The 13566-nt window shown below is 45.5% G+C and overlaps 1 protein-coding gene across 1 annotated transcript in view; it reads right to left on the minus strand.

Annotated features, from left to right (window-relative positions):
- Positions 1–13566, minus strand: part of FAM13A (family with sequence similarity 13 member A) — a 174930-nt gene that overhangs the window by 42631 nt on the left and 118733 nt on the right. Inside the window, 3 exon segments of the mRNA XM_056855228.1 lie at positions 1213–1255; positions 2847–2923; positions 8841–9027. Coding sequence (XP_056711206.1) covers positions 1213–1255; positions 2847–2923; positions 8841–9027 — 307 coding nt within the window.

A 13566-nucleotide genomic window follows, 5' to 3' on the forward strand; every position in this document is an offset into this window, starting at 1 on the left:
CTGACTTTGCTGGCGCAGAGTAGTGGCAAAAAGCTGGCACTGTCGACCAGGAAATAATGGGTTTGAATTTCACCTCTGCCTTGAACTTACTAGTTGGGCTTCAACGAGCCTACAACTCTTTGGGAATAAGAATCCCAACCTACTTCGCAGGGGTAGTGTGAAGATTACTGATGTGAAGCTCTTGGAAACACTCTAAATGGTTGTTGTTGGTGGAAAGTTTCATCAAGTTGCAGCCGGCTTATTGCGACCCCGTGGGGTTTTCAAGGCAAGAGATGTTCAGAAGTATTTTTCCATTGCCTCCCTCTGCTTAGTAACCCTGGACTTCCTTGGTGGTCTTCCATCCAAGTACTAACCAGGGCCGACCCAGCTTAGCTTCCAAGACCGGGCCAGTTTGGGCTTCCAAGTCAGGGCTCTAAATGGTTACATATTTTATTTTGGGTATTTATCACCACTATGCTAGATATCATACAAAGATGCTACCTCTTAATGTATCACAAGAGCTTCCCTTCTTGGAACTTCTTAACATCTACAGAACCTTCCGACACTGAACACATGAAGCTGCCTTATACTGAATCAGACCTTTGGTCCATCAAAGTCAGTACTGTCTACTCAGACGGGCAGCGGCTCTTCAGGGTCTCAGGTAGAGGTCTATTCACATCACCTACCTGCCTAGTCCCTTTAACTGGATATGCCAGGGATTGAACCTGGGACCTTCTGCATGCCAAGCAGATGCTCTACCACTGAGCCACGGCCCCTCCCTAATTGGACCTGGCCTTTGGCAGCCATTTCTGTGATGGTGCCACAACTCTTTTGCAAAATTCTAAAGATGCCTGAAGATACTGTTACCTCCCACCCCCCATTTTTATCCTGCCCTTTCTCCAAGTGGCTGACGGTGGTGCTCAGTTCTCTCCTCCTCCACTTTGTCCTCACAGCAACTTTGGGAAGTAGGGTAGGCTGAGAGCAAGTGAGTGGCCCAAGGTCATGCAAAAAGATATTCATGTGCTCATTTAGTATATACTGCAAGGATCTGAACCTAGATTTCCAGGTTCCAAGTTCAAACATCTAGCCTCTGAACCACAATGCTTCCGAAGCAGTTGCTCCACGTCTACGGCTACCTTCTGATTATATTCAATGCCTGCTTCTGTGCTGCAGTTGTTCTTTTCTTTTTCTTTTTTTTTTGATAAAAACTAATTTTTTAAAAATGGCACTAACCTGAGAGTGTCGTAATGAATCGCCATCATTTTCACTGTCCTTGCTAGAAGATAAAGAAATAGTTCAGATTAAAACAGTGTCATAGCCCAGTGATCCCCAACAAAAGAGCCCATGGGTATCTACAAAGCAAAGAGCCAGTCTGTGTCTTCACAGAGCGCCTATTCAAAAACAGCTGCCTTCACCACAAAAGGATGCTGAGCTTGGAACATCTCAACGTTTTTGGACTGATGCCATCCCTCCCTCCAAGTGTTTTGTGGTGGCATTCACTAACTGTTTGCAAAATTCCAAAGGTGCCCAAAGGCTCAACAAGGTTGGGGACTCCTGTTGTAGCAAAAGATAGCAATGTGCCCAAGAGTTAATACCACTATTTTTTCCCCTGAAGTTACAACTGCATATAATCTTCTGGACCTCAGAGTTTAAATGGTTAGCAGCATTATCTTATGCATGCTTATCAAGAAGCAAGCTCCATTGCATTCACTTGCTCCTCAGTTAAGTGTGGATAGACTTTCTGTGTAAATCATACATTTCAGCTTCCTCGTGGAAGACCTAGAGAAAATGTCATCCACAATTTACAAACCTTCAATAAAGAGTCTCCGATTAAATATTATACAGTTCATTTTTTATAATATTTTTTTATTTTCTTAATTTGACATATTAACATGTAAAGCAATATCTAATATAAAATAGTAATAGTACTAAAAAAAACAATTACAATTTCTAAAAAAACAATAAGTTGACTTCCCCCTCTCCCTCTTCCGTCTAAAAATAAATTGTATAAACTTTTGCTAACGGGACTAATCCCTTTACAGTTTTAATTAACATAATATTATCCTAACTAACATCATTAAATCAATGCTTAATATATAGTTAATAGAAAGTACAAATAAGGGATGAGATCAAATATTTTCCTAAAATGGTCCCATTAAAAATTAATATTTTCCAAAAGTAAACGCACAGTTTAACAATTAAAGTACTCAATAAAAAAGAAACAAACAGGAACCATTAAAAAGTGTTTGTATATAATAAAAAATAAAATAAAAAGGATATTAACTTCCCCTACACCTCCCTCCTTTTCCATTAAAAATTAGTTGCTTCATTAATTTTCCATTTCATCCTAGCGCTCATTTCAAACATATTAGTTCTAATAATCATAATCATATATAGTGCTATTTCATTCAGGCCAGTCCTTTTAACCAGTTCAAATATTATACAGTTCAGAAGTTGAAAACGTGTGTATAAAACGCCGTCAAGTTACAGCTGACAAGTTGCAGCAATCCCATAAGGGTTTCAAGGCAAGAGACAAACAGAGGTGACTTGCCATTGCCTGCCTCTGCATAACCACCCTGGATTTCCTTGGGGGTCTCCCATCCAAATACTAACCAGGGCCAACCCTGCTTAGCTTCTGAGATCTGACAAGATCGGGCTAGCCTGGGCCACCCAGGTCAGAAAACATTACTGTTCAAGAAAACCTTCGCAATAGTGCTCTCAAAGAGAATGTGTGCAGGCAAATGAAATCTAGAGCTACAAAGCTTGATACTAAGAATCTGGCTCGAACCCAGCGATCGGGTTTCAAGCTTTAAGCAGATCTTGTGCTTATCAATGTTTTCTGAAATCATGATTTCTAAGCAAGTCACCTGTCTTCAGATAGCACTTCCATGTCATCTGGTCCTCTTCTGTCCAGAGGCCTCGAGGAGCCAAAACTTTCCATCATCTAGAAAACATCAAATATTCAAGACAAGTGTTATAATTTTTTTTTTAAACATACTTTAAAATTACTTGTGTTTGTAGCATGCAAGCTTCTGGAGAGAACTGGTAACACTCAAATTATTACCACAGGCAGGGGTGCAGATAAAGAGTCATGTACGGCAATGGATTTGGGGAGGCACCGACCTCCATAACGCCCCACCAAGGAAGAAAAAGGCTGGTTCTTTAATGAGAGCAGGTTAGGGAGATAATGGGTACAGAAAAGTTGCCCACATACAAATCTCTATTTGTGGACATGAAGCAAAATCCTCACGGGTAACCCTTCTCCCTCCTCAAAGGTCTCCTCTCCCCAGGCCTCTCCATGCCAACATCTTTCTAAAGGGCTCACTGTCTTCTGTTTCACCAACTTTTCCCTCGGTCTCTTGGAAAGTCAGTTATTAATTTCACTCCTCTCTTACCCGACAACTCTAAGGCTTCAATCCTAAGGGGTGGGGAGCCGGCGTCCCCCAGCGCCGGCGTAGGTGCCACTTTATCATGGGATACAGTGGCAAACACGCTGGCGTCTGAAAGCGACAGAACTCCGCCGGACCCCGCCAGCACAGCCACTCTGGGAACTAAATCCCGGAAGAGAACTGCTGCGCTGGTGTGGGGGAGGCGTTCCCGGGGACGCAGCTGCCTTTGGGCAGCTTCCTAAGCCCTTTCACCCAGGGAATGCCCCCCTGAGCTGCAGGGGGCTGCGCCATTTTTTTTGTTGGAGCAGCCTTGCTGTTTTCAATGGGACAATTCCCCCCATTTTTTATTTTTTTTTAACTTTTTTTTCCTCCGTGGCGGCCGGGAAAACTTGGAGGAGGTGGTGCGGCTCTGCTGCTCCCAGCCGCCGCAGATCTCCCTCCCCTTTAGGAATGGGCTGCAACCCAATTTCCAGAAATGACCCCTTTTTTAGACTAATATCCTGTCCTCATTTGCACCATCAGTGGAAGCCCCCATTCCCCTTAGGCCTCCTTATCTCTGACAAGAGCACACGTTTCTTTCTTGAACTGCCCGAGAGCCAAATGTTCACAAGCAACCTGGACTCCCAAGTTCCAGTCTGGCAATCCTATAACCAGATATCTTCATGTCCTTTCTGCCCCCCTTTAAAGTCCCTTGTTGAATAGTACGAGTGAGGTTCCTGGAGTTTATGTCTACAAAGCTTAGTAAATTAGCAGGGCCTCAAGATCTTAGGCAGACCATGAGAGGGAGGGCAGGAAGGGTTGTGTCAGTGTTTGGCTCTCGTGGCCCTTTCTTACATGCCCAGGGAAATGCCGATCGCCACTTTGGAGTCAGGAAGCAATTTTCCTCCAGGCCAGATTGGCCAGGGATCCTGGAGGATTTTTTGGGGGGCCATCTTCTGGGCATGGAATAGGGGGTCACTGGGTGTGTGGGGGTGGGAGGTAGTTGTGAATTTCCTGCATTGTGCAAGGGGTTGGACTAGATCAGTGGTCGGCAAACCGTGGCTCGTGAGCCGCATGCGGCTCTTTGGGCCCTTGAGTGCGGCTCTGGAAACCCAAACGTTTCTGAGGAGGAGGAAGAGGTGCCCCCCCACCAAAAGTCGACCGCGAAATTTCTCCTCACCACCCCATTTCAGGTTTATTCCCCCCCGCCCACGAGAGGGGCGGTGTGTGAGGTAAAGCGCCCTCCTCCCCCCCCTTTCGCTCCTCTCACGGCGCGGCGCTCGAGGGCCGGCGGCGCCAAGGCGGGCGGTGGCAGCTAATCAGCGGGCGGGATTTTTCGCGCTGGTTTTGGCTGGTGGAGGAGGCCGAGGCGCTGAGGAGAGGCGGATGGGTGGACGGCAGGCCGGCCGGGGAGGGAAAGAAGGAGCCCAGGCGGCGGCAGTGATGATGAGGAGGAGGAGGTCGGGGCCCGGGTGTGGGGAAGCCATGTTTGATTCATGCACATTTTCCCCATCCAGATTCTCAAAACTCTGCATTGGGGGTTATTGGCCATTTATGAATGGGAGGTTTTGCCTTGGATTTGCCACTCAGATGCACATTTTCCTCATCCAGATTCTCAAAAGTCTGCATGGGGGGTTATTGGCCATTTATGCATGGGAGGTTTTGTCTTGGATTTGCCACTCAGATGCACATTTTCCCCATCCAGATTCTCAAAACTCAACAATAAGCCCCCCTGCAGAGTTTTGAGAATGCAGATGGGGAAAATGTACAGTGTTTGTCAGTCACTGTCATGATTTAATTTTATGGATACCTTACTTACAATTTAATTTTTATCAATAAATAAGATCACTATTAAGTATGATATCAAGTTTATTCAGTGTACCTATAGTTTAATTAAGACTTAAACTTTAATTAAAGTTTATTAAGTTAATAAACAGTGTACCTACCTATATAGTTTAAGTTTAAGAAATCTGGCTCTCAAAAGAAATCTCAATCGTTGTACTGTTGATATTTGGCTCTGTTGACTAATGAGTTTGCCGACCACTGGACTAGATGACCCAGGTGGTCCTTCCAACTTTATGATTCTATTCTATGATCTGAACAGCGTAACATTTGGTACAAAATCTAAGCTTACAAATCTCCTGTTTGTAAAAAAAAAAAAAGGGGGGGGGAGAACAGGCATAAGACCATAAGAAAAGCCATGCTGGATCAGACCAAGGCCCATCAAGTCCAGCAGTCTGTTCACACAGTGGCCAACCAGGTGCCTCTAAGAAGCCCACAAACAAGACAACTGCAGCAGCACCATCCTGCCTGTGTTCCACAGCACCTAGTATAATAGGCACGCTCATCTGATCCTGGAGAGAATAACTATGCATCATGACTAATATCCATTTTGACTAGTAGCCATGAACACCCCTCTCCTCCATGAACATGCCCACTCCTCTTAAAGCCTTCCAAGTTAGCAGCTATCACCACATCCTGAGGCAGGGAGTTCCACAATTTAACTGTGCGTTGTGTGAATAAATTCTTCATTTTATCTGTTTTGAATCTCTCATCCTCCAGCTTCGTCAGATGACCCCGCGTTCTAGTATTATGAGAAAGGGAGAAAAGCTTCTCCCTGTCCACTCTCTCCAAACCATGCATGATTTTATAGATCTCCATCATGTCTCCCCTTAACCGCCTTCTTTCCAAGCTAAACAACCCTAAGCAACTTTGGAACCAACCACACACACACACACACACACACACACACACACACACACACACACACACACACACAATCAGAGGAAACATTTTACCAGCTGTTAACCCCCAGACAAAATTTAAAAAAATAAAAAGGTTAAATCTTCAAAAATGTGTGCGGTTCCACGATTGGGTTGTAGCCAACCTGCTTCCCTCCCCACCTCCAATCCACCAGCAGACGCAAAAGTCTGTTTCTGTGCAGTGCGAGGCATCACTGACGGCTGAGCCTGCAGAAGGAAGACCTCGAGGTTGTGTCAGCAATGTTCACACTTTGTTGCTGCGGATGGCCAGCTTCCGCTGTGAAGGTCAAAGAGTGATTTCTAGCAAGCTGCAGTGAAGAACTGGCAAGCTGGAGAGCTTAGCCCGGCCTTCGGACCGTTCCCGTTCCTGCCATTTGCTGACAAAAGTTCAGGCAAGCAATTATGATAATCAAATACGGTGGGTCAAGTCGGTCGCCCTTCTCCTTAGAGGGCTTGAAATTAAGCTGCCTCAAGCTGTCAGACGCAGTTGTGAGGAATCCTTAAGTGCCCACGCTGTAATCTTTCTAGCCTTATAAACAGCCACGACTGGGACTGACTGACCAAACGGTCATAAGAACGTAAGAAAGGCCAAGCTGGATCAGACCAAGGCCCATCAAGTCCAGCAGTCGGTTCACACAGTGGCCAACCAGGTGCCTCTACGAAGCCCACAAACAAGACGACTGCAGCAGCACCATCCTGCCTGTGTTCCACAGCTCCTAATATATTCGGCATGATCCTCTGATCCTGGAGAGAACAGGTATGCATCATGACTCCATTTTTATTAATAGCCATGAATAGCCTTCTCCTCCATGAATATGTTCACTCCCCTCTTAAAGCTTTCCAAGTTGGCAGCCATCAACACATCCTGGGGCAGGGAGTTCCACAATTTAACTATGCGTGGTGTGAAGAAATACTTCCTTCTCTCTGTTTTGACTCTCTCACCCTCCAGCTTCAGCAGATGACCCCACATTCTAGTATTATGAGAGAGGGAGAAAAGCTTCTCCCTGCCCACTCTCTCCATACCATGCATAATTTCATAAACCTCTGTCATGTCTCTCCTTATCCGCCTTCTTTCCAAGCTAAACAGCCCTAAGCATTTTAACCGCTCCTCATAGGGCGGCTGCTCTAGCCCCATGATCGTTTTTGTTGCTCAGTCTCCAGATCGCTCTCCCTCCTCATCCCAGGCTCTTTCTACCCAGCATTGCTCTCAGAACTATATCAAGGCTTACTGATAATCAAAAGCTTTTTTAAAAAAGAAAACTTAAAAAAGAAGAGTGGAGAGGGAATGATAGTAGAGCCCGTCCACTGATAGGCCAGACACAAACAGCCATAGATTTTGCCATTTATCAGCTGTTGTTTCCTGGCGAACAAAGGAAGGGTGGAACTGCACCTGGTTGGCCAGTCCGCTACATGGTGTGGCATTTCAGGGTTGCAAAATGCAGAGCTATGCCAAAAAGGAGATGAGAGAGAACTCTGACGGGGCACTTTTGTTACTGGCTTTGAAAGGCGGCACTGGTGAGTTAGTCAGCCCCGAGCTTGACTAGCCCTGGCTAGCCCAATCTCATCAGAGCTTAGAAGATTAGTAGGGTGGACCACGGTTAGCACACATGAACACATGAAGCTGCCTTATACTGAATCAGATCTTTGGCCCATCAAAGTCAGTACTGTCTACTCAGTCTGGCAGCGGTTCTCCAGGGTCTCAGGCGGAGGTCTTTCACATCATCTATTTGCCTAGTCCCTTTAACTGGAGATGCCGGGGATTGAACCTGGGACCTTCTGCATGCCAAGCAGATGCTCTACCGCTGAGCCACGGCCCCTCCCAAGAGGGAGGTCAAGAGCATCACCTCCCAAGCCTCAAAGGAACATATCTGGAAACTACACCAGCCAAGCCAGAGTGACATCCTGGTTAGTACTTGGGTGGGAGACCACGGGTTGCTGTGCAGAGGAAAGTAATAGCAAAGCACCTCTGCTCATCTCTTGCCTTGAAAACCCCATGGTCCTGGGATCGCCATGCGTTGGCAGTGATTTGATGGCACACAATTATTAATTATCAAGTTTGAATGGCAAGAGTTTTGTCCTAAAATACCGCAGTGGGCGGGGGGCTCGCCCAGGCTGCTCTGCTACCAGAGAGATGATTTCCCCACGCCCATTGTTCACTGTCTTACAATAACTTTATTGGTTTTGCTTCTAGGCAATGATTCAGAATGGCCATTTGCCATTAGGGATATGAAGCTGATCAGGGATATGAAGCTGAACACATGAAGCCTTAAACTAAATCAGACCACAGGCCCATCAAGGTCGGTATTGTCTACTCAAACTGGCAACAGCTCTCCAGGTCTCAATTAGAGGTCTCACATTACCTACCACCCGATCCTTTCTGCTGAAGCTGCTGGGGACTGAACCTGGGACCTTCTGCATGCCAAGCAGATGCTCTACCACTGAGCCACATCCCCTCCCAAGAGGGAGTTCAAGAGCATCACCTCCCAAGCCTCAAAGGAATACCTCTGGAAACTACACCAGCCAAGCCAGAGTGACATCCTGGTTAGAGTGCCACACTCAGATTTGAGAGACCAAAGTTCAGATCCCCCATGAGCCAAGTTGGATGTTGGGCCAACCACTCCCTCTCAACCTAACCTGACTCACTGGTTGTCCTGAGGACAAAATGGGGACGGGAGAACCATGCATGCTACCTTGAGGAAGGGTGGGATAAGAATGCTCTACGATTCCTTACCAGAGGGCTATCCTGGTTGTCATTAAGCTCAGAAAGTTTGGTGCTGGATTTCTGCCGCTTGGGTTTGCTCCTTTCTCCAATGTACCCGGAGCTGTTCTCTTGCAATTTCTCAACATCTTGTGCAGTCAGCATACATTCTTCAATGCTGCTGAAGCCAGAAGGAATGTTCTCTTTATTGATGACCTCCCTTTGTAGAAAGAAGTTGCAGAGTTACAAACTGATTCAGCAAGTTCGTGAAAGCAAAGTCAGGAGTTATTGAGGGGCGGGGGAGCCCACTTTGGACTCAGGGCTGTTTCACATGTATTATAATTCTGTGTTCTAGCTACTGGTACTGACCTTTAGGTAGTTACAATTTAAGGAAAGATGACAACCTGTGAAAATTTCTCTGGGGACAGATCAATGAAATGGGCGCATGAGGCTGCCATAAAATTAGCACCAGCAGTTACATTAATTACAAGGAACCCAATGCATGATGGGGTATCTTAGCTTCTTGACCCCCCCTCCCCAGCCAGGCACTAACCACCTTACAAGGTACTGGTAACACCCAATGTGATATAGTGGTCAGAGTATCAAGCTACGCTTTGGGAGATCTGGCTTCAAATCCACACACTTGCTCAGTGACCTTGGGCTAGGCACTCTCTCTCTCAACCTAACCTACCTCTTCCTAGAGTTGTTGCGATGATAAAACTGAGAATGGAGAACTGTATACACCATCCTAAGCTCCTTGAAGATGGATGGGAAAAATAACTACTAGATTGGAGATGTATGTGTACAAAGGAAACTTAAACATCTAGAGGAACTTCACTTTAAAAAAAGACATCTTTGTGTTCAAACAAATATGTAATTCAATTTCCAGGTTGGTGTTTTTGTCTGTTATTAGCACTACAAGGAAAAAAAGGGATTTGTTTGTCTGGAATTTCCCTCTCCAAGTTTGTTTCTAATTCGTATGGATTATTACCTTACGGCATAATCTATTATGTAATCAGACGCCACGTATGCATGGGCTAATTCATCAACTACAATATCAAGGAAAATCTTTGCTGCAAATCCTCTCGGCTACTAATTGCTTAAGAACAAAACACCACCACCCAAACAGGAGGGGAAAGTATGGGTCACGTCTTTCGTTATGTCTGCGGGACAAAAAGATTTGCTTACACCAGCAATTAAAAGAGAATTAGTTTTCAGTACACTGGAAAGCAGAACAGGAGTATGGGAACGGCTCCACGTTTTGCCAAACCCTCTTTATATATATGCAGAGAAAATAATCACGATACTTTAGTTCCAAACTTATTTTTCTGGGAGGGCAAGACAGAGACACATTACAAACATTCAACAACATGAACATTAAACAAATCACCAAACAACCATACAAGCTAGAGTTTAGGGATCATGCCGCAGGATCTGTCTCCTCCCCTACCTTGCTTATACACCCTCACACACACCCCTTCCTCTATCCATGTTCAGCATTACATGAAAACAGTGACAGCCTGTTTGGATAGGAGTGGGGAATCCAATCCAGTTCATTAGGTTAGAGACCACCGCTCATGTGGAGGAGAGGGGAATCAAACTCGGTTCTCCAGATTAGAGTCCACTGCTTTTAACCACACTGGGACTCATTACATGATATGTGGCAGGCTAATCGATACAGGGGTTTCTCATATATTTTTCCCGAATGCTGTAGGCAAGGGGAAAAATAGGCTCCACCAAAAAGAGAGAGTCCAGACATAATGTTAGGTCCCATTTGATCAGTTCCACTTTCGATCTAAACCAGAGGGAGGTGCTGTGGCTCAGTGGTAGAGCATCTGTTTGGCATGCAGATGGTCCCAGTTTCAATCTCCGGCATCTCCAGTTAAAGGGACTAGGCAAGTAGGTGATGTAAAAGACCTCTACCTGAGACCCTGGAGAGCCGCTGCCAGTCAGAGTAGACAATACTGACTTTGATGGACCAAGGGTCTGATTCAGTATAAGGCAGCTTCATGTGTTCAAAGGGGTAGCTGTGATCACCTGCTGCAGCCAAGCAAAAAGGGTTAATTTATTTCAGCTGAAGCTTTTGTGAGCTGGAACCCACTTAGTAGGGCTCATCAAAGGCTGCAAAGCTAAAGAATCAGCTTCTCAGAAACAACAGCTTGTCACAATTCTCCACAATCGTTTTTGAAGCCACGCTACTCCCGCCTTTAAGGAACAGGACCAATTTGCAGAATCGGGGATTCTGACAGCCTTGCCAATCTTACTGAAATGTGGGGCTCTAGCAGGAAAAGAACCAGGGCTTGAAGATCGAACTGAGAGAGCAGCAAAAAAGGCAGATCTGCGACTGAAAGAGAAGGCAGAGGTGGTGGTGGGGGGAGAGGCACAGAGAACGTGTCTGCAGTGCTATATGCTAACAAACACGTCCGCCAGACCAGCTCTGACCTACTTACCCTGGACGCCTCACAACCCAGAGACCAAAATCAGAAACATCATTTCAGACACGTATGGGGGTTTGGGAACCCACCTACAGCGCCTTCCCAAAGGTGCAATCAACTTCTACTTTAATTCACTAAAACAAATCCTTTTATTTTCTGTATCGTTGGTATATTTCTCTCATCAATAAAGGAAGAATTAAGTGTTTCATGTGTCCTGCCCTGTGCCAGCATTACTTTATGCTATCAAGTATAAAGAACAGTGGTTTCTAGGCAAACATTATCTCCTTTAGTTATCAGCAGCTTTTCCCAGTCCAGCCACCTGAGTTTCTTTTCAAGTTAAGAAAAAGAAGAGTTGGTTTTTATATGCCGACTTTCTCTACCACTTAAGGCAGAATCAAACTGGCTTACAATCACCTTCCCTTCCCCTCCACACAACAGACACCCTGTGAGGTAGGTGGGGCTGAGAGAGCTCCAAGAGCTGTGACTGGCCCAAGGTCACCCATCTGGCTTCATGTGTAGGAGTGGGGAAACCAACATAGTTCACCAGATTAGCCTCCCCTGCTCATGTGGAGCAGTGGGGAATCAAACCTGGTTCTCCAGATCAGAGTCCACCGCTCCAAACCACAGCTCTTAACCACTACACCACGCTGGCTCTTTCTAAGATGTCATGGATTGAGAATGGGACCTTCTTACATGCCGAACATGAGCTCTGCTCTTGAGCAGCATCCCCGCTTCCGTCTCCTCTTCCCTAGATGGAAACTGTGGGAACCGGACGCAAGTGTGCCTTCTAATCCCTAAACCAGGGTGTCGAACTCAATTGTTACGAGGGACGGATATAGAGTAAATGTCACTTGGTTGGGCTGGACCATGCCTTGCCAGACCAGATTGAGACTGTGTGGGGGTGGCTGCCTTGGCTGGCTTGCGGGCCGGATAAGAGCTCTCAAGGGGCTGGATTTGGCCTATGGGCCTTATATTTGACACCCCTGCCCTAAACAACTGCAAGGGCCAGAATGTTACTTTTGGGGCGAAAACGCATGGTCGCTTTATCCTCCTTTAATCCCTGTTTCAGCCAGGATTCAGCCTGGATCGAACGCATGCGTTTCGCCTAATGTGCGGTCGATCCTGGCTAAAACAGGGATTAAAGGAGGATAAAGCGACCATGCGTTTTCGCCCTTGGTGGTTTTAACAGAGCAGGACTCTAATCATTGGAGAGCGGGACCAATTCTGAAACAGCTGATCTGTATAGACCGTCCTCACCTTCCATACAGAATTATAGTCTCCATCTCTGTACTTGGAGTTTTATAATTTATACTAGGGTGGATCCAACCATCTTCCAGGTAATCTTCCTCCAGCCTAAGGAACCTTCCTCCATTTTGAGTGGCTCTTCTTCTTCCAATAGAAGAGCTTTTTAATTTGGAGAAAGGATCCTCAGATTGGAGGAAGGCTTCAAACTTGAGCTAAAAGAAAAGGCAACCTATCCGTATTTTAACAAATGAAAATAAACTTTGCTTGAAAGATCCTCTTTCTCAGCCCCTGCCCCTCCAAATGCAACACAGAGACAATAGTTCTAACCTGCCTTTCAGGGTACTTGTAATTCTTATAATGTATCCGAAGTACTTTGAATGCTGAAAGAGTACTGATGCTGAGTATTGTTGTTACTACAGATCACCACAGCGATCAGTATTTCAGCTCTAAGGCAGTTTACAGTAAGGACAATAAAAAAAAACAGACAAAAAAAATTCAAGACTAATAATAACATTCAAAAACCAACCTGCAAAAGCTTAGCCAAACAGGCATTCGCCCAGCAAAACTGAGCGCCAGAATGAGCACAGCAACAGTAAAACCTGATTGATGGAACCGATAAGAAAAATAGGGCTACACCGAGCAATGTGTCAGCAAACCAAAAAAGGAAAAAATATGCAAGGTGATCTTTTCTTTTCTTGGTTTGATGGAACTGATGAAAGCAAACATTGCCTTCCCCTGAAAAAAAGAGACGAGGGGTTGCACCTGCTGAAACTCCAATCAGAAGGCGTTTGAAAGGACAGGGGCCACCAAAGAAAAGGCCCTGGTAGTTGCACAAATGAGGGTGCTTGGAGCAGGGGCTAATCGGCAAATCAGAAGAGCTCATACAGGAGACATGACTTGATTGTGCCCTGATTCCTCAGGCTGGGGCATGTTTCAACAACATAGTGGATTTGAAATAATGGTGAATTTTAAAAACATCTTATTACTATTTAATTCTATGGTTAATGTGTGCCTGCCAGAGGTCAGCCAATGCATTTTATAAAGAAATAAATATTTGCTCTGGGGTTCCAAAACAAACA

This window comes from Euleptes europaea, chromosome 9 (assembly GCF_029931775.1).
Source record: "Euleptes europaea isolate rEulEur1 chromosome 9, rEulEur1.hap1, whole genome shotgun sequence".
NCBI lineage: Eukaryota > Metazoa > Chordata > Lepidosauria > Squamata > Sphaerodactylidae > Euleptes > Euleptes europaea.